At 35.5% G+C, this 27,571-nt stretch overlaps 1 protein-coding gene across 1 annotated transcript in view; it reads right to left on the bottom strand.

Moving 5' to 3' along the window:
• The window catches only part of KIF14 (kinesin family member 14), a 54,271-nt gene that overhangs the window by 2,200 nt on the left and 24,500 nt on the right, over positions 1-27,571 (bottom strand). Inside the window, exons 17-29 of the mRNA XM_077902406.1 lie at positions 26,738-26,885; positions 26,082-26,234; positions 24,403-24,529; positions 21,414-21,507; positions 20,692-20,824; positions 18,383-18,483; positions 13,724-13,818; positions 10,295-10,519; positions 9,926-10,110; positions 6,569-6,727; positions 5,286-5,408; positions 1,501-1,575; positions 306-441 (exon numbers count right to left, since the gene is read on the bottom strand). Coding sequence (XP_077758532.1) covers positions 306-441; positions 1,501-1,575; positions 5,286-5,408; positions 6,569-6,727; positions 9,926-10,110; positions 10,295-10,519; positions 13,724-13,818; positions 18,383-18,483; positions 20,692-20,824; positions 21,414-21,507; positions 24,403-24,529; positions 26,082-26,234; positions 26,738-26,885 — 1,754 coding nt within the window. The remainder of the gene's footprint in view (positions 1-305; positions 442-1,500; positions 1,576-5,285; positions 5,409-6,568; positions 6,728-9,925; positions 10,111-10,294; positions 10,520-13,723; positions 13,819-18,382; positions 18,484-20,691; positions 20,825-21,413; positions 21,508-24,402; positions 24,530-26,081; positions 26,235-26,737; positions 26,886-27,571) is intronic.

Here is a 27,571-nt window from a genome sequence, read left to right on the forward strand (position 1 = left end):
TCTTTTAGGTCAAAGTAACCCTATCAAGACAAATCTAAACTATTTAAGATTAAGTATACTTATAAGTATACTTGATAAGCTTATCTGCTAAATAAGCACTTGGTTTTTTGGGATCTAATTATTTAGGCAAAGTATTTATATACATTAAGTGGGAATACAACCAAACAAGTTCCTATATTGGTAATTAATGTTAAGGAAGTAGCATTAATTAGACTTTAATTAATGAGTTAGACTAGAAATTAAAAAATGAGAGTCTTTAAACTATAAAATTTTGATTAATTACAAATTCTGTCTGGAATATATACCTCTCAATGCAGAAATAATAATCTGAATAGTTTGCTCCAAGCAATGTTTTAACTTCAGGAATTCTGGTGCAAAATTAACCATCTTCTTCACATCTTGGTATCCAGAATTCTGTTGTAGTTGAGTTCTGAAACTTTTCTATAAATAAAGTTAATATTTTTAAAAATACAAAATAGGCTACATGACAGTAAGGCTTGGTCAATACGATTTTAATCACCAGAATCGTATCTTCAAGAAAGAAAATGAGTTTAATTTCTTCACCGGTGCCTAGTTCACCAAAATACAAAATCAGTAATTACTTTTTTAAAAGAAATAAGAACTTTAAATTAACTTTATTTTTTAAATTTAAAAAAAAATTAAACTAAGCTTTACACCTAAGAGATCAAGAGTTGCATGCCTCATGGATTTAGCCAGCCAGGTGCCCCAAGAATTTTAAATTAATTGTAAATCAAAGTTCAATCATCATATTACCTGGGGATGAAATAAAACAGTACCCTTTATCATCCAATATAAAAGATAAATTAATTTTTTAGAGTTCAACTTTATATATCTCCCATTTATTTTTATGTAAATAAAAATTTTCAAGATGGTATTTCTCTCCTTTTTGACACATTGATTATATACTTAGTTTATATTTTTCTATTTACTTGACATGAAAATAAAATAATTGGAGCACCCAGGTGGCTCACTGGTTGAATGTCTGCCTTTGGCTCAGGTCATGATCCTGAGGCCCTGGGATCGAGTCCCACATTGTGCTCCCCCACAGGGTGCCTGCTTCTCCCTCTGCCTGTGTCTCTGTCTCTCTCTGTGTGTTTCTCATGAATAAATAAATAAAATCTTTAAAAAAATTTGTCTAATTCACTTATATTTTTAAATCTTTAGGCATACTGATTATTAAACACAATATTTTAGCCAATGACTGTCCCAGGAAAAGCTGACAGTTACTAAACCAGTAGTAGTAAGAAATAGATAAAATACATTAACATTAATCAATTTCCATACAATATCATCTATTACTAAAACAAATAAGTTATGACATCCAAGAGGAAGTAACTAGAGAGCTATTATACATGCTACAACTAACCATGCACAAAAGAATTATCTGGCTAAGGATAAAAACTGAAATAAACATATATTCATACTTTGAATGAAATGATAAAATACACCAACAAAAGTAAACATTAAAGCTTCTCTTACTGTTTTCCACTCAGCAAACATATTTTCAAGACATCCAATCAATTCCGTGGCTTTAGCTTTCATCTGTTTGGTAACCTATACAGAATGTTAATATATCTTATTACATAAATAATTATTTAGAACTTTAAAAATCCCAGAACACTATAGGACAAGATGGGGTAGAATTTTATTCTAAGAAGTCAAGACTAGAGTTCTATTATTGGGACTGCAATTAAATAACTTAAGTACCTAAATCATGTAAGCAGAATTTCTTTCAAAATAAATTGCACATTGGTTCTACATTAAATATAGATACACTGATGTTTGTGATAATAACAGCATTTTGTCTTACATTTAAATATTTATAGGAATGAAATTTCTAAGACTTCTCTTGGAAGAGGGTGATATGATGCGCTAAGAACTATATTTACATTTTCCCCAGTTTTACTGAGATATATTTGACATATAACATTGTAGTGAAGTGTACAGCATAATGATTCAATATACAAAATGATCAAAGTTTAGTTAACATCCATTACCTCATATAGTTACAACTTTTTTCTTGTGATGAGAACTTTTAAGATCTACTCTCCTAGCAACTTTCAAAACTACAATACAGTAGGTCTTATTAACTATAGTCCCCGTGCTATACGTTACATCCTCAGGGCTTCTTCACTGTACAGCTGGAAGCTGGGACTTCTGGACCACCTGCACCTATTTCACCTACCCCCACCTCCTTTCTGCCTCAAGTAACCCTAATCTGTTCTGTTTCTATGAGTTAAGCCTTTTTTTTAATTCCACATACAAGTGAGATTATACAGTATTTGTCTTCATATATCCAAGTTATTTCACTCACATATTTTATTATTTGCTTCTCAATTATAACTCTAGGCTGCATATGTAATTGTCTTCCGTTTACAAACAAGAAAACAGATTCCAAGCTCCTAAGACTCAGAACCAGTGTGAGAACCCCAGCCTAAATTCCAAGCCTTTGCTTTTGCACTGCTCAATGCTGCCCCCGTAAGGCACCTTCTCATTAATTTCTGCTGAGGGATTGTGATATAAGAATTTAATTGGCTTTACCCAAACAGCACTTCCCTAGGTCTAACTTAAATTTCCCCTATGTGGTAAAAAACAAAAACAAAACCACACACAAATTCTTTTTTCCCCTGGCACCAGCTTTACAATTATAATTCCAATGCCTTATGTTTGAACCCATTTTCTATTTCTTCAGATTCTTTGTTTTCCTTCCACAGGTTCTTGAGCTTTAACTTACAAGAATACAAGCTAAACCCCACTGTGACTATACAGCTATGGCATAGAGAAAATGAGAGGAAGGGAAGTAGAAATCTTCATGAAAATGCAGATAATATGAATTTTATGCAAGATGGGCCTGACCCTTTTGCTGTGTATTTCCTCAAAACAACAGCAAAGCTAACATCTGCATTCTGCTTTACTACTTACTAAGCACATTCACAGGTATTACTTCATCTCTGCTTTTCATTAACTTGTTCTAAACCCTCTTGCACTTTTTCTGCCGGCAGAAATGCTACTTTGCAAACAGTGACAGATAGAGTGCTTTAGTGATAAATGGTGTTGCTGCTGGGCAAAACCAAGCTAGAGATGTCAGCAGTGGTCAGTATGAGTCCACTTTCCTCAAAGTTGCATTATAGAACTGAAATCAGCCTTATGTCTCCTGGGACATGATCAGACCCCCGTATCTTGATTTAGTGACAAAATGAGCGCCTTTGAATTCATTTTTATTTTACAAACAAAACACAAAGTGAGAAAGGCAAACATACACAAAGCACAAGTGCAGGCAAGCTGAGGGACCTAAGATTTGCCAGGCACTGTATTTAGCATTTTCCTATACATTGTTCTTAATTTCACATAACCTCAGAACAATGTTATGAAATACGTATGATCATCCTCACTTTTTAAATGTGACAAGTGAGGTTCAGATAAGCAGCTCAAGGCTACACAGGAAGTAGGAGAACAATTTAATGTTCAGTGTCAGGGTGCCTGGCGGGGGGCTCAATCGGCTAAGCATCTGCCTTTGGTTCAGGTCATGATCAAGCCCTGAATCAGGCTCCCTGCTCAGTGGGGGTCTGCTTCTCCCTCTACCTCTGCCCCTCTCCCTGCCTGTGCACTCTCCTTCTCTCTCTCTCTCTCTCTCTCTCTCTCTCTGTCTCTCTCTCTCAAAATAAATCAATAAAATCTCAAAAAAAAAAAAAATAGGGATGCCTGGGTGGCTCAGTGGTTGAGGGTCTGCCTTCAGCCCAGGGCTGTGATCCTGGAATCCCCAGATTGAGTCCCACACAGGGCTCCCTACAGGGAGTCTGCCTCTCTCCCCGTGTCTCTCATGAATAAATAAGTAAAATCTTAAAAGAAAAAATGTTCATGGTCTTCTCCAGCTCTGAGACAGTTTAGGCAGCGATTAATCCATGTACCCTTTAGTCTAAGGAAAGAAATGGAGATCCCCTCTGGCTTACATGGAAAGTTTCTCTCCTAATAAAGAAGCTAAATATACATCAGTGAAAAGGTTTTTCTAAAAGGGAAAAAAAAAAATCTAACTTACTCGATGCCTTTCTGGAAACAATTAGTCAGAGGGGTGGAAGCTAACAGTCCTCCACCTGATTTAATTTCCTAGATCAATCAATGTGTATCTAAATGAGTATCTATCCTAGTGGGGATGATCTCAGGAACCACAACATGCCCAGGTAGCTCCATCCCAGCTAACTGACTCCAGAAAAAGAAATGGAACAGGCAGGGATGGTTTTAACAAAAAGTTGTTACAACAAGATTCTAGAACAGACAGGTCTCTGAGATTGATTGCCATAAAGATTTCAACTTATCTTCAGAGTCCCCAATTCACTAATAATAACTCTTAATATAGAAAATTAACATGCATGAACAATGATTTACAAACCTTATTTTCAGAGCATGCTGAGTTTTGTAGTCAAGTACATAGAATATAAAACCCTGGCTCAGGACAACCGGACAAGGTACTCCAGCTCAGTGAAACCCAGAGGAACACGAGAAATTCCTACCTTTAAAGTGGTGAGGTTCACCACTATTATATGTAAAGCACCTAGTCCTACAGTTTTTACTGGGAAATTATTTAATAAATAAATGACTCACAACCTAGGACATAAGTATTATTACAAAGGACAGGTGAAGAATCAGCCAGAGCATCAACTTGATAAATGATCACTGATAAGTGACAGAGACAGGTTTTAAACACAGTGCCACCTCTTAAGACAGCAACTGGTTTTATGTTTTAATATTACTTAGCTGGAGGAGGTGGGGAGGAAGCATATTTTAGGAAGTCACTCAAATCTTCATTGATTCTGTATTTTGATATGAAATAACAGATGTGAACGTCTTTGGCAAAAGATTGTTTAAAATATTGGATCAATAAATGGCAATTTCTAGTCTTAAGTGGAAAAGTAGAGATCTAAACAAAAATCAGGAAGAAAAAGACAGGCAGAGAATGAACACTAGATGTCACTGCCATACACCATTCTGCTCTAGAGTCTATCCACAGACTGAATGCTCACTGACAGTAACTGACAGGATTTGGCAAAAGTATACTCCAGAGGCTGCAGTGACTCCAGAGTACCTTGGGAAAATATCACCATGGCATAATGTTAACATCAGCCTTTTCAATTAAAAAAAAAAAAAAAGTCAACAAATTAAAATACATAAATTTATAAGAATCCAATTTAGTTTAATTAAACTATTTTCTAAAAATCGACTTTATAAACCATCTGGTACTATACAGAATGTTCTTTTATTCCTCTTACCTCATTTTGGGTACACTGCCTTAACAGTTCATGCTGAAGTTCTTTTGCTTTTTCTAGTCCAGAATCTAATAGAATCTTCATTCCTAAACTTACACCATCACAAAGAGCATCCATGAAATCCTCCTAGAAAAAGTTAAGCATTATCTGGAAAACTCAGGTTTTATATATATATTTTTAATTATACGTTTAAGTTATATTTTCAATTTATTTTAGGATTATAGTAAGTTCCAGGTTTCTTAATTCAGCTAAAGCTGGAATAAGAACAGTCTAAAATAAAAGTAACAAATCTGTAATTTAGCATTCCACGTATAACATGTAATAAGGAATGTTTGAGTGAGGGAGGTGGGTGGGTGATAGGCCAGACGGCTGATAGATATTAAGGAAGGTACTTAAAAAAAAAAAAAAAAGAAGGAAGGTACTTGGTGTGATGAGCACAAGGTGTTACATGTAAGTGATGAATCACTGAATTCTCCAGAAACCAATACTGCACTGTTTGTTAACTAAGTAAAATTAAAAAAAAAAAAAAAGGGGGGGGAATGTCATCTTAGGCAAGAAGCTGTATTGCTAGAATACAGTAACATTCTAATAGAATACTATGTTTTCAATGGTATAAATACTTAAAGCAAGCAAATACAAATTTTCTAGAATTATATAGCTCCTCTTGTGTTGATTGGCTGTGCGAACCCTCCAGAGTAGGTACCTATCATCAAAGCTAAGATCCAAAAGGCCAAGTGAGGATTCCAGAACTATCCAGTACATTTAACCAACTTAGATTGAAACAGTTTTGAATCATATTGTTAAACTATTAGAAGTATGAACTATTTTAAAATAAAAATGACGTGGGGATCCCTGGGTGGCGCAGCGGTTTGGCGCCTGCCTTTGGCCCAGGGCGCGATCCTGGAGACCCGGGATCGAATCCCACGTCGGGCTCCCGGTGCATGGAGCCTGCTTCTCCCTCTGCCTGTGTCTCTGCCTCCCTCTCTCTCTGTAACTATCATAAATAAAAAAATAAAATAAAATAAAATAAAAAATAAATAAAATAAAAATGACTTATTATGTTAAGTGATACTATTATAAGAAGTCTACTGTTCCTCAGATGAAGTCTTTTATTTTTTTTTATTTTTTTATTTTTTTTAAATAGGCTCCATGCACCAGGAGCCTGACGTGGGATTCGATCCTGGGTGTCCAGGATCGCGCCCTGGGCCAAAGGCAGACGCTAAACCGCCGCGCCACCCAGGGATCCCTCAGATGAAGTCTTTTAAAAACTAATATTACCAAATTACCTGAACACTAGCAACCTTATTGCTGCTGTTTCTCAGGAAATGTAACTTGCTGCCTTTAAGAACTGCTAATTGTCCCACAAACTTTACAGCTTGTTGTATAGTCTGGATTATTTTCTTTTGAGCCTCTTTTACCATTGACGAGATATCTGAACAACATCCCTATAAAACAAAAATGGATCAGTATATCAGATACATGAGATTACAAAAGGAGGTAAAGAAAAGACAAGAAAAGCAATCTGAAGAAAACAAATTGTATTCATTGATACAGTGACTAGGATGTAGCCTCTACCCTCAAAGACCTTACAGTAATAGGAGACATGACAAGTACGTAGCTAATCCTATGGAAGACAGAAGTGATAACTTCACGCCAAATGCCACACACACCAAAAAAGGGACAAAATGATGGGGTTTTTTTGCCTTCGAACTTTTCCTGTCCCAGTAGTTATCTGACAGATGGTTAATATTCTGGGGCACCTGGGTGGGTCAGTGAGTTAGCGTCTGTCTTCAGCTCAGGTCATGATCCTGGAGTCCTGGGACCAAGCCCTGCATCAGGCTGCTCAGCAGGGAGTCTGCTTCTCCATCTCCCTCTGCCCCTCCCTGCCACTCATGCTTTCTCTCTCTCAAAAAGATAAATAAAATCTTAAAAAACAAAACATTCTTTTACGAGGGGAGAAGGAAGAAGAAAAGGAAGTGAAAGGGGGAGAAACAACCCTTCAAACAAAAGGCTTCTACACCAGAGTACACATACACATGCCCAAGAGGAATGAGGAGGTGCCTCCTGAGCTTTCCTTTCTGTTACCTTCTCTTGGCGTGCTTTCTGGGCTACGCTTATAGTCCCGCTACAAGGTAAGAATTCTCAAACCACACTTAGGTAGAAAGCATAGTCACTAAATTCAGTTTTACCAACTTAACAGAAGGAAGTCTGTCCTAAGCTTGGTCTAATCTCCCCTTCAAGTCACCTATTCGCTCCATCCTTGATTCCTTACATGAAACATTTCCCACAGGGCTATAGGTCGCAACCCCTAGTTAAGTTCAAAGTGTTCTTCCTAGAGAATGAAAATAAGGAAAGAAACTACCTACCAGTTACTCTAATAGGTACTTTCTTCTAACATCCATCCATCCATCCAGAGCAACCCTGCCAGGTAGGTACTGTTATTTTTTACTTTCCCAATGAAAAAATGGGGAGGCTTAAAAAGTTAAGCAATTTGCCAAAAGACACAGAATCAGTTTAGCAGAGGTTCAAGCACTGGATTTCCAAATGCCAATAGTGGGTTTTGGCATTTTCTTCTGTTCCTGAACTGGCTCTAAAATCTAAGAGCCAACTAAGTATATCTCACACTGTCTTTTCTGCCACAACCCCTCCACTAGTTCCCTTCTCCAGGTGCAAGCAGAAGTCAGACCCTCGGGTTTTGGCTGCCAGCTTTGCTCTCTAGCCAGCCTTCCCTTTCCTTTTCATGGCTCTGTGCTATCAGAGCATTTTCCTCCATCTATGACTTCACCCATGCCTGTCTGCCATACATCTCTCTGCCTTAGGGTCATTCTGTTTCCTCACTGCTTCTACCCAAAGTGATCCTTCATCCAGTGTGAATTGATAATTAATTTAATAACAAGTATCCACCTGAGCATCTATCATATAACAAGTCCTTGTGAAAAAGGACACCTCTAATTGCCCAAAGCTTACTGCCCATTGAGGTATGTAGGCCTGCAAATATGTTATATTAAAAGGCATAATAGGTAAAGTACAGGGTTATCAGAAAAACAAATAAGAGAAATACCTAACCAAGTCATGGAAATACCCAGAAAGGCCTCCTAGGAAAGAATAATGGCAATTAAAAATAAACATCTGATTTCAATTTGACCAGTTAGATTACTCAATCAAACATTTCCAAATCCTCTCAAGTAAATATACCACTCAGGAAGTATTCGATCCAACTAAACTTCTACTACAATAATAGAATGTAGAAAGTCTCTTGGTGAACACAATAACATAAGATTTGTTCAAACATTCTAGAACATTTTGTTGTGAAGCCAAGTCACCCATTTTAAAAAATGAAACCTACCCCTTTTGTTATTTTCATATCTAATCCCTGCACATATATAAGGAATTCGTGGTTTGTTTGTTTTTTTAAGATTTTATTTAGAGGGAGAGCACACATGTGCATGTGCAAGCAAGGGGAAGGGCAAAGGGAGAGAGAAAAATCTTAAGCAGATTCCATACTGAGCGCAGAGCCTGTCACACAGGTTGATCTCATGACCCTGAGATCACGACCTGAGCCGAAATCAGGAGTTGGATGCTTAACTGAATGAGCCACTCAGGCCCCTCATTCAAAGAATTCTTGTGGAGGAGTTTACTGATATGGTAGATGCCTAGGTATTATCCAGTATCAAATTCCCCACTCCTTCTGTAATAAAAGAATCCTTGATTCTCCACTAGGTACTCAGCGGTCCAGAATAAAAAGCACATTTCCCAATAATACTTGTAGCTACATATGGTATGTGTGATGAAGTTCTGGCCAAAGCTATAAAAAGAGAAATGTCATATGGAAATTTCCAGAAACTTCCCTTAAAAGAAGACCCATCTGGCCCTCCTCTTCTTTGTCACTTCTTCCATCCCACTGCACCGAACCCCGTCAGAGCTCCACTGCTATGGTGGACCATGAAATAAAGCGCAGTACTTTAGGCTTGGTAAAGGGGTGTACTGGAAGGTGTGTGGATCTCAAGGAGTTGAGCAGAGCCACCATGCCTACTTCCAGATTTTATGTGACAGAGAGTAAGCTTACTTAGTTTCTTCACAGCCAAGCCTAGTCTCACTTGATATAAGATAAACAGAAAAAAAATTATGTTCTTGCCTGTACATCACTGGGCTTGTGACTAATTCAGAACAAGCTGAAACCCACTACATAACTAGAGCAAGACTTTGCCTTTCTTCCCCAGAGCCATTATTGAGGACTAGCATAGCAGAATATGCATAATAAAGAGCATGAACTGTAGGCCCAAGATTGCCTGGGTTCAAATCCTAACTCAATCATGTACTAGTTATGTAACATTGGATAGACTACGCATCTTATGGTTCCATTTCTTCATTTATAAATGAAGTGATTAATAACAGTTCCCACTTCTGAAGTAGTTACGAGAATTAAATGAGTTAATATTTATAAATCACTGAGAGCTCTTAGAGCCTGGCACAGATGCCATAAACAACAAACAATTACAGAAAACCACAGTTTCAGAACTGCAAAATAGAAATCCCTTCAGAAAATCCTACAGATCTAATTTTGGGGAAGATGCAGACAGTAGGTCAATAAACACAGGCTGAATAAATGAATTCTTCAAATGATAATCAGCAAATCAATTTACCTGCAAAAATAACTGTAAGTAGCCTCCTAGTTTTTTAACCTCTTGTCTCAATTCCTCTTCAAGTCTTGCTGTGCTGGTACAAGGCAGAGTATCATCCAACCAATGTTTGATTAGTACCACAAGCTGCTCAAAAGCACATGTGACCTGGATAGTAAGTGCCTGAGCTGCTCGATCGGAAGAGAACACTTTGAAAGAAGACGGAAAATTACTGAAAGAAATAATCTCCAAATAAAAGAACTCGTAAATGATCACCATTAAAACATTTTAGCATAGTCAGAAAATGCATGTCAAGTGTGACAGTCATTTAAAAGAAAAGGCAATGTGCAGAAAGCATTCGTGTAAGTGAATAAAAGCAGTAAGGTTGCTTACAGTTATCTGGACTTTCTTCATCTTGTTCTTCATGGGCTTTGGAAATGGCAAATAGCCCATGATAAATTTTAAGAAAATTATTAATCAGGCTGTCCGCCATGGTTTTTTCTTCATCATAACTCTGTCCAAGAAAATCTAGTGATGACCCAATCAATTCTTTGCAAATTCCAGGAAGAAAAGATTCTGCTGAACTTGAGTAAATAGTGCTCGACTTCTCCATTAAGCCTGTATTGGTAGAAAATAGCCATCTTAAGCCTACCTTTCAGGCACAATATTTTCAAACAAATGTATTAATGCAAGCGTATTATAGACTCATTCATCAGTAAATTCAAAGTGCCGACTTTGAATATTCTTATTTCAATGTATCCTTATTTCTATAAACCAAAGTGAAAACAAAATTCTATAAAGGAGTCAATTAATCTTTCAATGGAATCAATCCATAGGTTAGTAGTTCTTCAATTACAATACAAATAACAGACAATGCAAATAAACTAAATAACCATAGGTTTAATCTCCTTCCTCGTTTACTTTTTGGGAACACCTAAGAAACTCTGAATTGGTGAAAACAATGGCAGTTACATGAAAAATAATAAATATAATAAATATAAATCAAGTTAATTTAAATACATAAGCTGCAAGTGTAGGCAATACTAAAGCAAACTATATTAAAAGGAAAATATCAGAAGCTCTCCTTTTTTTTCTTTTTTAATTTATGATAGTCATACAGAGAGAGAGGCAGAGACATAGGCAGAGGGAAAAGCAGGCTCCATGCACTGGGAGCCTGACGTGGGATTCGATCCCGGGTCTCCAGGATCGCGCCCTGGGCCAAAGGCACGCGCTAAACCGCTGCGCCACCCAGGGATCCCAGAAGCTCTACTTTATACTAGTTTCTTCTCTAGGTATACTGTAATCAAAATAGGCTAAAGCTAATGATTATCTACAGTTAATATATCACATCTCTGGGAAACAGATTTTCAGCACAATTTTCTAAGGACTGTCCAAACCAGAAGTGAATAGAAATAGCTCGAGGGGCTCATTTGGAGCCTCTGGAAATAACTTTATATTGGAATGCTAACTCATGAGTATAATGAGTCTCCTTTTATAAACAAGATTTTTTTTTGTCCAGTTCATAGGTGATTACACAGCAAACTAAAAGGAAAGCAGAGGGGCACCTGGGTGGCTCAGTCAGTTAAGTGTCTGCCTTTGGCTCAGGTCATGATCCCAGGGTTCTGGGGATCAAGCCCTGCATCAGGCTCCTGGCTCAGTGCAGAGTTGGCTTATCCCTCTCCTCCTTGCTCATGCTCTCCCTTGCTATCTTTGTCTCTCTCAAATAAATAAATAAAATCTATAAATAAATAAAATCAATCAATCAATCAATAAATGGAAGTTAGAGTAAAGGCAAAGGGTGGGGACCATTAAGAGTCTAGAACAGAAAAAAAAAAAAGAGTCTAGAACAGGGGCACACTTGGCTGGCTTAGTCAGTAGAGCACGTGACTCTTGATCTCAGGGTCATGAGTTTAAGTCCATGTTGGGGATTAGGTTTACTTAAAAAACAAAACAAAAAGTAGTTTTAAAAAAAAGAGTCTAGATCAAAGATAAGAGTTTGATTTGGGAAGAGAAAAAAGAAAAGCTATAAAATGCAAAGCTCTATCACTGCAGGGTAATAATATCATGATGATGATTATATTCTAGTCACCATGAACAGTTAATGAGTTAATGACATATTATTTAAGAAGATAATTATGTTAATGCATTCTAAAATCCAACACCAACATTTTAAGAAGCCTTGCAAAACTCTAATTTAAAAATATAGTACTTAAGGTGAAAAGTTAGGACGCTTGCTCAACTTCCCCGAGCTGCAAAGTGCACCCTCATAACCCCACGGCTGCCTGGGCAGGTTCATAACTAAAGGCATATGTGGGTTTCTGTTTCCCTCTTTGAGAACTGCAAACAAGTAAAGACCGCTTGTATTTTATTTTATTTTATTTTTAAATATAGCCTGTAAGATAGCTTGATCTGGAAAAATTACTTTTGTAAAACATTTTACTCTCAAATAATATTGAATAAATAACTTGATACCACAGATATATAACCTTTTGTTGTGGGGATAAACAAAAAGCCTACAGCTTATTTTGTTCTCCCTTAAACAAGTAGGATAATTATCTTCCTAAAGCTAATTTATCATTAAAAAGAAAGAAACTGGGGCACTTTGGTGTCTCAGTGGTTGAGCATCTGTCTTTGGCTCAGGTCCTGATCCTGGGGTCCTGGGTACTAGTCCCACATCAGGTTCCCTGTGGGGAGTCTGCTTCTCCCTCTGCCTGTGTCTCTGCCTCTCCCTCAGGGTCTCTCATGAATAAATAAAATCTTTAAAAAAAAAAAAAAACGGAAAGAGAAAAAAAAGAAACCTAATTTATTTTTTGTAAGATTTTATTTATTTGAGATAGAGAAAAAGAAAGAACAAGAGAGGGAGAGAGTGAGTGTGCACAAACAGGGTTGGGGAGGAGCAGAGGGAGAGGGAGAAGCAGATGCTCCACTGAGCAAGGAGCCCAGAACCCTGGGATCATGATCTGAGCTGAAGGCAGATGCTTAACTGACTGAGCCACCCAGGCGCCCTTAATTTCTTTATTTTAAAGTGAAGATGAGATAAAATTTCTTTTATGATACTTATATTCCATTAATGCCTTTATCAAATAGATTGTTACATTACACAGAAACTGTAACTTTTTGTTTACTAAGGTATATAGTTGTAACGAGCATGTCTTCACTATATAGCTTATTGCTTTTACACGTGTGTATGTGCCCACTTAAATCAGGGTCTCTAACATGTCCACAACCGCATTCTGGCAAGTTCCCTCTTGATCATTCTTCTACTCTGAACTACTCTGGCTTCTGTCACCATAGATTAGTTTTGCCTCCTCAGCTTCACAGAAATATAATCATACAGTGTGTACTTTTTATTATCTGGTTGCTTTCACTCCATAGAACATTTTTGGGATTCATCCAGGTTGTTGAGTGAAGCAGTGGTTTGTTCTTCTGTACTGCTGTGTAGGATCCACTGCTACCTGGTAGTCATTTAAATTATTACAAAGAGCTAGCTACACATGCAAATTTACAGTGTATCTCCCTTCTGTAAGAAAATTAATGTTGTAATCCATATTTACATAAAACAATTATTCACTGGAAAAATTCCTATAACTTTTTCTTCCACATTTGAATTAGCCACTCTACTAAAAGGCTTCAAAATAAATCACATAGCACAGAATTTTAGGCATGGAAAGGGCCACCCAGTCCACTCCCTTTATTTTATAAAGAAAATGGAAACTAGTAGAAGATTAAATGATTTGCATAAGAACATGAAACAAGGTAGCCATTGACCTAGGACTTGGTGCTTTTCTCAGTATACAAGAAAATTTGATGAAAAAAAATAACCTGATGAATGGGAAGAATGCAAACTCTGAATTGGGTGGGCTTGTATGTCATATAAACAACCAGAAATTCTTCTATTCTTCATCAAGCTCCGGCTCCTAAAAAAAGAAAAACTGTAAGATTAGTGGTTATATACCACATGGAATAATAGTATTAAGAGTATCCTTAATTCTCTAGAGAAAACTGGTATGCAGGTATGTGTTTTCAATGGAAACATTTTCATCAAGAAATTGCTAAATTCAATTGGTTTCCTGAGCAAGAACTTTACTATCTATATGTATTGTTCTAAGCATATAGTTAATTAATTAAATGGAATACATATTTGTAGAGTACTACTATTTACAGGCTCTAGATACTGTGATTAAACACCAGAAGCATGGTTTCTGGGCTAATTGAACTTAAGGTCCATAGGCAAAGACAGAATAACTACAATAGAGAGAATACAAAAGAGACAATAATGACAATAAAGTGATGTGTCATGAGGGCAGCGCATGCTCCACTGGAGAAGAACTTGAGCTGGCCCAAGGGGTTGGGAGGGGCCCCCGAACACTGCCACTGAAGGATGCACAGGACCTAGCCAAAGGGGGAGGCAGGTTTGGGAAGGAGGGGAGAGTGGGAAGCCCTGGTGATAAAAGAAAAGCTGCACAGGCACGACTCGAGCAAGCTCCAGAAGGCCTGTAGCCTAGGACGTGAGAAAAGAGTGAGTGGGGAGGCTGGGAGATGTACAGGCACCAGCCTGGGGCTGACCATGGATGCCAATTAAGGAAGCTTGGATTTTATCCTGAGAATATCCTGAGAAGGATTCTAAACATGGGAATGGTGTAGGTAAATAAATATTCAAGTAAGTACTTGCTGCACAGTGTGAAAGCACAATCCCTGTGAAGTGTAGCAGTAACAAACGGAGGAAATGACTCTATCTTCAATCGCTCCTTTGGCTGCCTCTTTTCCCTCAGCCTGTAAAACCACTCAAATCTCTGCCTTGAGTGTGACAGGTTGTCTAGCTGTTACTCTTTTTTTCTAAATGCTACTGGAAAAAGCAGCTTACTTCCAGATCGCCATTCATCTGTCAATTTTCTAAACTCCAATTCCAGCCCTCATTATATCAATGAAGCTACTCGAGCTGTGACCTGGATCTAAATCAAGGGGGTCCTTTGAGGTCTTCTTCCTCACAGAACTCTCTACTACCAAAGGCCACTCAAAGGAAAATACTATTCATTGAAAAGATTGTTAAACAGAAATGTGTCCTATCTGCAGCCATCTAAATGTTTCAAATATATTTTTCCCCATGAGTTCCTACAAGAAAAGCAAAAATATGATCATAGGGAGAGGAAATATCAACTCTCAATATGACTGGTAATAGGAGGAAGAAATATCAGTTCTCAAAGGTAACAGTTTTTGCACTTAGGAATGAAAGGAAAGTTATTACTACAGTAAGTTACTATTACAGTAAGTCTAAACTAGGAAAACTTATTCTTTTAACACTATCATAGTTAAACAATGTTAAATAAAATGCTTGTCACATTCCTTTCAAAAAATTTTTACTTAACCTCAGGGGAAATTCTACTTTTAACTGCCCAAAGTATGTATCAAAATTTATAGGCAGCCAAACCAGTCTATTTTATCGCAGAGCAGCTTTGGCATATTGTTGCCCAGTAGCAGTTCCATAATTAAGAATCTGTCAGTGTTTCCATTACCTGCAGGCATTCTCAAAGTTTGCAATTCTGTCATAAACATTCTTACAAGGCTGAAACTTCATACACAAGGTCTCTGACCAAGAGCAATTTATTTAAAAAAAAATATGATACTTTTAAATTATAGAAGTTCTCAAAAAACATCTCTACCAAGTGAAAACACCTAATTTCAAAATCTTGAAAAATATTAAAAGAAGTTTTAATTTTTGGTAACAATTTAAACTTCTGTTGGTTCCCTAATTATTAATCTAGAAGTGGGCAGAAAACAAGATGTAAATTACCACCTTTCAATAAGCTAAAATTTTAATGTTTGTTATTTATTTAAAATTAATTTTTAAAATGCAAGTATAATTAACATAGTGTTATATTAGTTTCGGGTGTACAACACAGTGATTCAATAATTCTATACATTACTCAGTGCTCATCACAGTAAGTATACTCTTAATCTCCTTCACCTATTTCACCCATCCCATCTCTCACTAATGTTCATTAATTATTAGTGTTCATACTGTGTGATCACAATTCTAAGTACACCAAGTTTATATCTGTTTATAATAAAATATAATAAGAAACCAGTAATTATAAATTCTAAAGGGATTTATAAATCACCCTCTAATGAATTTGTAGTTCTGGTCTGAATTTTTGGAAGGCTATGTTACTCCAGGTTAGCTTAAGTACCCCAAACCCTTCTGCCCAGTTTCCCCCAGGGACCATCTTTAGCTCATTTTGGAGAACCCAGCTCTGTTCTGAAGTCCTCAAGATGAATCACCTGAAGATCTCTGTTTATTGGTATTAAATCAGAAATCAGATAGTCTCTGTATTCCAAGATTTAGTCTTAATATATACAAGCACTCAATAATAAGAGCTGCCATTTATTCAACACACTGCAGTGAGAGTTCTACATACTTTATTTCTGATTCTTAATAACTACTTCACAACAACATCATCAGTCCCATGGTGGTCATAGTAGCAGGAGAAGCAATTGTTTTTATGACCTCACTTAAACTTAGAGATAGGCTCTGTAGAATAGATATGTATCATTGTCTCCATCTTAACAGATAAGAAAACTGAAGCCTAAAGATGTAATGTCACTTGCCTATGGTCAGACTCAGCTTAAATCACTCTGTTATACACCTGAAACTAATATAATACCATATGCTAACTATACTGTAATTAAAATTAAAAATTTAATGAAAAAAAGTTGAACCTAGGACTCTGACATGAGCCTGTGGACTTTTTTATTATAGTATATTGTAGGGGATACAGATATGTATCCTACACTCAAGGAACTCAGAATCTGTTTAAAGGACATGCTTTGAAAAAAAAAAAAAATAAAGGACATGCTTTGTATTTCTTTCAGCTTATTATGTCTTGGCTATTTCTTACTGTAGCTTAGCAGTTACCATGTAGCAAATAGAACAAAAACAACAGGAGGAAGAGTTGCTCTAAAGTAGTTCCATCTCTTTGAAATTTTATAAATGAGTTTAAAATTAGCACAGTCAAAAACAAGAAAGGCATGAAAAGGTCTGCAAACCCAAATGGATTCTGAGCTTCAGCTAAAGGTAATGAAGTAAAAAAAAAAAAAAAAACAGAAAGATTCTATTCTGTTCTTTCATATGCAAAAGAGAGGCAATATGGCATAGAGGTCAAGAAAATCAGGATCTTTGGAGTCACTCAAACTTGGATTTTAGTATTTGAGTGCCAGCTCTTCCCTTATCAGCTCTGTGAGTTTGGACAAGTGATAACCTCTTTAAATCTTTTCAGTCTCTTCATCTGTAAAAGGTGGGTTATGACAACACTAACACATAGTTCTGTGTAAAAAAATACATGAGGTAATACTTAACAAACAATAAATGTTTTTCATAATGATGATGCTTCTGTTACATGGATGAATGCTACTGACTCTTACATCCTGAAAATTCCCAAATCCCTCCTTCCAAGTTCTAGACCTAAATATACAGATTTAGATTCTCAAATCTGTAGACTATCCCTGGGATTCTCCCTGGGAATCTCAAACTCATTGTGTCCAAAAATAAATTCATCTCACCCTCCATCTCAGAGAACACCACTTTCCTCTAGCCAGTCACCCTTGTTAGACCATGATTCATCCTTGCATGAGCCCTTTACCACCCTCAGCCCCACAGCTAGCCAAGTCCTTTGTGATTCTTTCTCTTGAATATGTATAAAACCGGACTTTCCTCTCCAGTCCTTCTGCCTGACCTGATTTGGGATCCTTATCAACTGTTCTTCTAGTTTCTTCAATTCTTGGTCTTTGAGGACAGAGTGTTTTTTATTCATCTTTGTATCCTCAAGACATAGCAGACAGTAGTCTTGTTTCAAAACCAAATGAAGAAATATTTATTTAAAAAGAAGTCTTTGTTTAAAAACCAAACTAAGCAGCTAAATTGGTTCCAGGACCAAGGCCTTTCTATTATACCATTTTGCTCCTCTGTTATCTAAGCGTGTGAGGTCTAAACAGAACTAGTTTTTCCTTGAAAAGCATCTATTCACCATGGAAGTCTTTTAGGTTTTTAGTTAATAAACAGCATTTGTCATATACAGAAGTTCTCTATCACCATGATTTATTCTTCTGTGGTGCTCACACTAACTTGACAGCATTTCAAGTTCTATAACTTACGAAAAAATATCATAGAATATGCCAACTTCTTGAAAAAGAGTAATTTAAAAGTAATAAACACTATTCATTTTTATAGGAAATTAGATTTATGCTATTCTAAGTCGCTTTTAAGATTTATATGGTAAGATGCGGACAATTTTGTTCCTATTCTGACTAATAAACAATTTAATGCCTCAAGCGCTGTAATTTCATCAGTAACATACTATTTTTCTTATATTACTGGGATCTCTGCAAAGACATACCCATTATGACAACAGATAGTTCTTTTAAAATAAGGAAATGATATATATACGTATTCCGAGAACAAAAAAACCAGTAACAAAATGTCTTTACCTCCTTCTAGAAAAGGAAGAAACTGGCACATTTGTAATGTCAGGTTCCCATTCATCTTCAGGATCACAAAAGACATCTTCACTCTTGTTACTATTATTACTCTAAGGAAAATAAAATATATGGTTTCTATTAATTTGGGTTAAAAATATTCGGCAACTGGGGCAACTGGGTGATTCAGCTGGTTAAATGTCTGCCTTTGGCTCAGGACATGATTCAAGGCTTCTGGGATCAAGTTGTCTCTCTCTCTCTCAAGTGAATCAATAAAATCTTTTAAAAAAAAAAAAGGAAAAAGAAAAAGAATAATCTGACAACATTAAGATTCAATCATTACCTGGTCAGATATATTAATCATGATAATAATCTGAATTTTATCTTATTTTATTATTTTTTAATAATCTGAATTTTAAATATTTAAATAATATTAAAGTTCTAGCAAAATACTATACACATTGAGCTTGATTCAGAAATAGTGTAATTATATAGAAAAATAATCTAAGAATATTGCAATGAACATTGCAAGTAAGAAGTTAGATAATAATGAAGGTAACTCACCTACCACATTTTAATGTATATGACAAGGCAAGAATGATCAAATTACTTCAATATGGTTTTTTGTTGTTCTAACTACAATCCACACTCATTGTAGGAAATTTGGAAATCATTAATACGTATTAACAAACACACAAAAATGTAACTACTTACAAAACCATCATTTAGAGATAAACACTGTCAGTTTCTTTCAGTCTTTTTGGATTTTCTGTTATGAATAATATACCTTGCGTTCCTGGAATTAACCCTACTTGATCATGGTGTAAGTATTCTTTGAGTGTATGTTTGGGTTTGATTCACTGATATTTTTCTTTCTTTTTTTTTTTTTTAAGATTTATGTACTTATTGGGGGGGGGGGGGGAGAGAGAGAGAGAGAGTGAGCGCAGTGAGGAGGGGAGAGACAGAAAGAGACTCCTAAGCAGACTTACACTGAGTGTAGAACCCAACCTGGGGCTTGATCTCACGAGCCTGAGATCAAGATCTGAGCCAAAAACAAGAGTTGGATGCTTAACCAACTTCACCACCCAGGCATCCCTGATTTATTGATATTTTATTCAGGATTTTTATAGCTATGTTCGTGTGAAGATTGGTTTGTAATTCCCTTCTGAATCATCTTTTCAGGTTTTGTGGTTTTCATTTGGTTTGATTTTAATCAGTTATTCTAGCATCATAACGGTGACACTTTCTATCCTTTGCTATGTTCCAGAAGTTGAAACACAATTATATTTATCTGTTCTCTTTTTTATTTAAGTAAGCTCTACACCCAACATGGGCCTTAAATTCATGATCCTGAGATCAAGAGTCGCATGCTTTACAGATGGAGCCAGCGAGGCACTCTTGTTTTCTGCAATTTAAAAGAGCTTCCCCCCAAAACTGATTGGGACCAGCACTTTTTAGCTTTTTTTTTTTTCTTGAGACTAGTTTGTTGACAAATTTTTCAATTTATTGCATGGTTATTCATCCATTAAGTCAACTTTCAGAATTTATCTTTTCCTAGAAAATCTTTTCTAGAAAATTATCAAATTTATTAGCATAATGTTTCACATGTAAAATAATTTTAAAATGCTTTTGATATCTTTGTATAAATGCCATCACCCATTCCTAAAAATCACGTTTATCCTTTTCTTTTTTTTTTAAGATTTTATTTATTTATTCATGAGAGATACTGAGAGAGAGAGAGAGAGACAGGCAGAGGGAGAAGCAGGCTCCATGCAGGGAGCCTGACGTGGGACTCGAACCGGGGTCTCCAGGATCACACCCTGGGCTGAAGGCAGGTGCTAAACCGCTGAGCCACCCGGGCTGCCCCACATGTTTATCTTTTTAAAGAGCCAGAGCTTCAGTTTGATTTCTAATTTATCAATTATTGCTTTAATTTTTCACCATTCCTTCATTTGCTTTCCTTTGTTTTATTTTCTAGATTAACTATTTAGTTTATTTTCATTTGTCCATTAAACAAATCAAACATTATAAACTTTCTTCTTTCCTTAAGCTAAAAAGTAAAATTCTGAAAACACAATTATAAATGTATGTGAACAGATTCATCACTAAATTTCTCTATTACAGGTGTAACTACATTAAAATAAATTAATAAAACCCCATCTACAGGCAAAAGTAAAATAAACATACATAATTGTTAATACTGGTTGGTTTGAGTAATGCAAATTACCTTTTCCTTTAGTAGCCAAATTTTCTCTAAGAACATGTTACTTGTATATTTTTTATTTCAAAACATTTACAGAGATTTTAATAATATTCCAAACCTCATAAAGTTCTTTCATTGCTGCAAGCTTAGATTCAAACTTTTCCAAACTCCAGAAAGTTGAGATCCCTAGTTGTAGGTTACGAACCCGAACGCAAATGTCAGAACTACTTCCTTTATCTGATACATCATGTCTGAAAGAAAAACCAAAGAAAAATGCTTATCTTAAAACATATATACCCATTTATAAGAGTTTTCTGAATTAGAATAACTTCTATAAAAAAAAATCCACTGATTAAATCTTTCCATCGGTAAGCATTTTTATTACAGTAAAAAATCATGTCTAGCATATACCATATAAAAATAACTTCTTATGCAAAGATTTTAAAAATCAAATCCTAATTAGGTATATTTCTTTCCAAATGTGTAATACTAGTAAGTTTGCAACTCAAAAGATTAGTAAATTCCTAAAATGTCTAAGATTATTCTCTTTATAAAATATGCTTTTTTTATATGCATACTTAGTATATTTAGCACAGTACATTCATGCTTTAAGTCTTTTACTACAGAGTGAGCTCTGAAAGGAGAATCCGAATTTGTCACTGGAATTCTGATACCATTCTCTCCCAGACAGGCAATATAGATGTCATGTCTTTACAGAAACTAAACTTAGAAATCAATCATATGAAGGTCAGTTAGTTTAAAGCAAAGAGTTACTTTATAATTAGTTACATATAACTAGTTATATTTAATTAGTTATTTTAATTATAATAAGTTGCTCACCTGCCAAAAACATAACATTTTTTAAATTTATTGCTGATGGCATTGGCTTCCTGAATCATCATTGAAAGTTTCATGGAGTTCCAATTTGTCTGAACTAGTAGAAAGCACACAGAGAAGATTCAAAATACATATATGAGCCCTGACTTATATCTCTAAGCAGAACCACTCCTGGAAAAAAAAATATTGATTTTAAATAAACGGTTTTAGCTATTTATTTCAGAAACTAAGGGCAATACTTAAGTAACTTTTCCTCAAAACTGAAATAAAATACTCTTCATAGAAAATGAGGTTTTTCACCTGTGAAGACACAGAAAAAAACTGAAGGTGATATAGAAAGTTGATACAGGATTTTGTAAGAGAGGAAATGCCAAAGACAGTGCTTTGTCTTCTAATAGCTTTAAAGATTGTTTTCTAATTTATTTTTTTCTCAATTTCTGATTTGTTTAAAGTATCGGGTAAAGCATACTATAACTTCACTTATATAAAACCACAATCCCTGGGTGGCGCAGCGGTTTGGCGCCTGCCTTTGGCCCAGGGCGCGATCCTGGAGACCCGGGATCGAATCCCACGTCGGGCTCCCGGTGCATGGAGCCTGCTTCTCCCTCTGCCTGTGTCTCTGCCTCTCTCTCTCTCACTGTGTGCCTATCATAAATAAAAAAAAAAAAAATAATAAAAAATTTAAAAAAAATAAAAATAAAAAAAAATAAAACCACAATCCAAAAAATAAAAATTAAAATAAAAAATTAAAACAAACAAACAAAAAAAAACACCACAATCCTTTTTTATCTTGCCTGAAAATTAAAACAAGCCAACAAACAAACATATATTTTAGGACATCAAAAAAGAGAAATAATTTAGGCCACAATTCCATTTTCCTAATTTAAAATGAAGATTTTATCATAAATGTTTTCTATCTCACTCAAACTTATAACCAATATTCCATTAGAACTTTTTTTTTTTAAATATTTTATTTGACAAAGAGAGAGAGAGAGCACAAGCAGGAAGAGTGGCAGGCAAAGAGAGAGGTAGAAACAGACTCCCCACTGAGCAGGGAGCCCAAATCAGGACTTGATTCCAGGACCCTGGGATCATGACCTGAGCCGAAGGCAGTTGCTTAAGTGACTGAGCCATTCAGGTGCCCCTAGAACATTTTTTTTGAAAGGGTAAAATTCATTATACACATGGTAAAAAAAAAAAAAAATCCAGTATTCATTGGTAGGCCCTGTTTTTAAGCTCTAAGAACAACAAAAAGATGTATTAGTAAGTGTATTTATTTACCTCTCACAACAGATATAACAAGCCTTACTAGTCTCAGATTTAATTAAAAATAGAAGTTAGAGAAAGTATACAACTACCAAGTATTCTTCCTAAAAAAAATTGAATCTGAATCTGACAGGCCTGAAGAAATAATGAGCACTTTATAGCAATATAGGGGCAGAGGAACCCATTAAGCAACACCATGGAGATCCAATATCAAGAACCAGAATGTGGGAAACTACAGGATAAATAACCTGGTTTCTTCAATAAGCAAATTACAAGAAGAAAGAGAGAGATAAGAAAAACAAATTTACAGATTAAGAGATTTTAAAAAAGGGTACCTGGGTGGCTCTGTCCATTAAGCATCCTACTCTGGGTTTTGACTCAGGTCGTGATCTCCTGAGTCATGGGATCTGCCGCTTTGGGCTCTGTGTTCAGCAGGGAGTCTGCTCAGGGATTCTCTCCCTCTGCCCCTCCTCCCACTCACACGTGATCTTGTGCTTGCTTTCTCTTTTTAAAATAAATAAATAAATGTTTTTTAAAAATGGGGGCTCCTGGGTGGCTCAGTAGGTAGAGCACGTGATTCTTAATGTTGGGGTTGTGAGTTAAAGACTCACTTTGAGCATGAATCCTACTTAATAAAAATGAAAAATAAACAGAAAAAAAAAAGAGACTTAGGAGCACCTGGGTGCCTCAGTTAAGCTTCTAACTCTTGATTTTGGCTCAGGTTGTGATCTCAGAGTCCTGAAATCAAGCCACACATCAGTCTCTGCGCTCTGCTTGGAGTCAGCTTGAGATTCTCTCTCTTCCTCTACCCCTCCCCCCTCACCCCACACTCCTTCTCACACAGGCACTCTTCCTCTCTCTCTAAAAAAATAAATAGATAAATCTTTTTAAAAAATAATAATAATAAAATAAGACTTATAAGGCATATCTACCAAACACAATGTGTGGATCATGTTTGTACCTGATTCAAACAAATAAGACATAAAAAAATTTATGACATAATCCAGGAAATTTGAATGTAGACTAGAAATCTAATGAGTGTAAGAAATTAACATTTTTAGTTTTGATAACAATATCATGGTTATGCTTACAGAGTGACAGAGAAAGAAAAGAGAGTCCTTATCTAATGCAGAGATAACATAGTGAAGTATTTACAGATCAATGATATGATGTCTTGGAGTTGCATCACAACAGTCTAGGGAGACAGGAGGACTGAGTATGGCTAAAACAAGATTGAACACGTGTTAGAGATTGAAGTTGGATGATTAAGTATATAAGAGTCTATTGTAGTAATCTCTCTACTTTTAGTTAGTTTGAAATTTTCCATGAGAAAAAGACATTAAAAATATGCCATGTTCTATATAGCAATACAGAAGTACACACAAAAAATAACATCCAAATGAAAAGAAGATGAAGTACCCAATGATTAAATTCAATCTAGATGTAAGACCTAAAAAATTAGAATAAGAGATTGCATTTTTGAAAACATACTACACATTAAAGTAACACTTGAAATTTTGTTTACTATTTGCTTACGTAACTATTCTAAAAACTGAGTATTTTAAACAATCATGCATACAAATTTATTTAGATCCAAAAAAAGCCAGAAACATCCAGAATAAATAATTTTTAATATACAAAGGCAACTAAGTCTAGTATTTTAATAATTATATGAAATACCATATACAACTTTAGGAAATACCTGCTATAATCATCATATACTCACTTAAAAAAGTTTTCTCTCTATTATTTTGATTTTGCAGTAATATTTGTACTTCTTTAGCAATTTTTTGCTTCTCAGTTTCTAAAGCTTCCAGAATTCTTGCATGGCGGATACTGTGGTCTTCTAAAGCCTAATTAATATTCATTCACATAGACCCGTACATGAAAATATACAAATAGAGAAATTATAATTGATAACGGTAACACAGTAATTAAAACCCATTTACAATACACATTTTATTAAGCATACATATTTTACATGTTTTATTAAGCATAAAAGGCCTTTAAAAAAGTGATCTATAAAAGAAATTTATAAAATTTGCCCCATAACAAAATTATTAGGAATTTTTGATAACATAAATTAATCTTGTTCTTCCCACTGATAGAAAGTAAAAAAATCCTTAGAGGAAAAAAAAAATAAGAGAAAAAACTGCTCAAAAGAGCCCACATTCAAGAACATTTGTTGACTAAATAAAGCTAAATTTAAAAGATACCACAAAAACCTTATTTGCCACAAATAGACCTTATAATAGTCCATTAATAATTACTGTTTCAAGATTTAGACAGCTCTGTTTTTTCTTCTAAAATTCTCTCAGGTGGTTCACCAGCTACTTTGTGTCCCAGAAGTGACTAGTTACATATTATCACCATAATATAGTACCAGAACTTTGGGGTTACTAAACATATTTTCTTCTACCCACCCTGTCACCACAAAACTTGGAAAAAAGAAAACTAAAATTGCTATTTGAGGATAAAACTTTGAGGTTAAGATATGAGGAATCAAAGCAGAGATGAAAACAGTGCTGCTCAAACTTTAGTATTTGTCAAAAATTCCATGTAAGACTTGTTAGAATAGTTTGGGACCCCACCCCCAGAGTTTCTGATTTAGGAGTTCTGAGGCCTAAAACTACATTTCTAACAGTAATGCTGATCGTGCTGGTCTAAAGACCATACTTTAACAACTGCTAATATAAGGAGAAAGAATAGCAAAAAAGTTGATAAAAAGGTAATTGAAGATATTAAAATACTGGCAGTCTGGTTTTATACTTTAGTCTTTGTACCTTAATTAATGTGAGGTAGCCCCTGAAAGATGTCTCTACCCTCACTGACATGACAAGTTTCAGTGCCTGAGCTCAAAGGACTGGGGTAATGAACGTCCTACTGTGAGTTCTCTGAGGAGTCACTCAGGCAAGAAGCCTGCTGACCACACTTGCCATAGATGGATAATGCTTCATTCTGACATTAGGATGTGACCCAGCATAAGAGCTGTGCCTTTCTTCCTTCTACACATTGTGCCCTAGCACTAATTCATTCATTTATATTATCTGGCCTGACTGATCACAGGATAGTTGTGGAGGCATAAAAGGGGAAACTGTAATGGAACCAGCTGGAAATAAAAAACTCTATCCTTTTCAAAATGTTTGTGTGATTATGTGTGAGCAGAGCTGTGACCATTACCAGGTTGTAAGCTTTTAGGCAAGAAGAGCCCTTCTCATAAAATAAAAATAAATAAAATCAAATAAAATGATCCAAAACAAAAACAAAAGAGGAGGAAAAGCCCTTCGCATCAAGAGACCCAGATTCAGTCAGTTCCCTCTTGGGTACCATGAGTTCTTAAAAAAAAAAAAAAATCCAGCTGTTGCTCAGAATAGAGCCAACTATTTACAAGATGAAATTATTTACCTGTTTCGCAGCCAAAGTCTCCATTTCTAACCGCTTTTTGTTGACATAGATTTCCTGTTCAAGTCGCTGTTTTGTCTTTTCTAATTCCTCAATTTTGTCATTAGCCTTTTGATTATTTATTTCCTGCATTTTCTTCCTTTGAGATTCTTCTATCTTTAAAAAAAATAATAATAAATAATGGGCAAAACACATAACATTTTTTTCAAAAATAATATAAAAAATATACAAGAGTCCATTTCTTTAATCAATGTATAAGAAATTGATTCATCAATAGAAAAATTGCCCTGTAGTTTCTTTACCTCATTCAGCTTAACTAGTCTAACTTAAAATAAGCATCACTAGTCAAACCTTCTAGAGCACTCTCCTCTAAAATGGGTTGTGGGAATGCACGATGACCAGCAAACTGGAGAGAAACATGGGCTCAAGTAGGTGGAGGACAGAAGCTTCTCTATTTTTCCTTCTTATTCCAGAAGCCATTTTTCTACCGCTAACCTGCTTTCCAAAGTAAAATTAAAGCAGGCCAAGACTCACTTGGTTTTGACTCTCTAATCTTTGATATTGCCCCGGTTCCCTTTTACGGATATAATCAATTTTACAGCCAATACATCACTTGGGGCGCATGAGCAGAGAAAGAAAATACCAATTCTGCCTTTTACCAGTTCTGCTTCCAAGGCTTTTATTTTGCTTTCATATGCAGCTTTTTGAGAAGAAAGCTCTTGCTGAGCCATTTCTTTTGCAATTTGGATTCCTTGCATCATTTCTTCCTTTGCTTTCAAATGTGCCTCTTTTATTTCTGCTTCAAGTCTACAAAGTAGCAAAATATTCACAGGGTATATTGTCAAGAATTCTTTATATACCACAATAGTTCTTAATTATATTAAAATGTTTTCATCAAATAAAAATTTAAAACTCAAAATTTAATTTCTGACATTCTGTCAACAGTGTTCTTTAAATTTTAATTGCTTTTGTTTAAACAGGACAATATAAAAGGATGAAAATTTGCTTATTTGTTTAGTTACTATAGCAGATGCCTGATATTTAAGTAGATACATTTTTCTAATCTTAAAGAAAATAAGTTATATAAAAATATGATGTCACAGTGAACACTGGTAGTAAACATTATAGTCAACATTACAGAAAATACAAAGTAAGGATTTTTTTTGAAGGGCAAGAGCACATGTGTGCACACATGGGTGTACACATTGCAGGGGAGGAGCTGAAGGAGAGAGCAAGAGAGAATGTCAAGCAGCATCCAACTGAGCATAGAGCCCAACACAAGGCTCAGTCTTAGCTGAAATCAAGAGCTGGATGTTTAGCTGACTGAGCCACCCAGGTGCCTCAAAATAAGGGTATTTTATGCTTTACAATGGTTAGAGAAAAAAAAAAAAAAAAAACAATGGTTAGAGCAAAAATTGAACTTTATGTATCAATAACTTTTAACTCATGTTTAGGTCACAGATTAAGAAAAACATTGAAATAACTAAAAATGA

This window comes from Canis aureus, chromosome 6 (genome assembly GCF_053574225.1).
Source record: "Canis aureus isolate CA01 chromosome 6, VMU_Caureus_v.1.0, whole genome shotgun sequence".
Classification (NCBI taxonomy): Eukaryota; Metazoa; Chordata; class Mammalia; order Carnivora; family Canidae; genus Canis; species Canis aureus.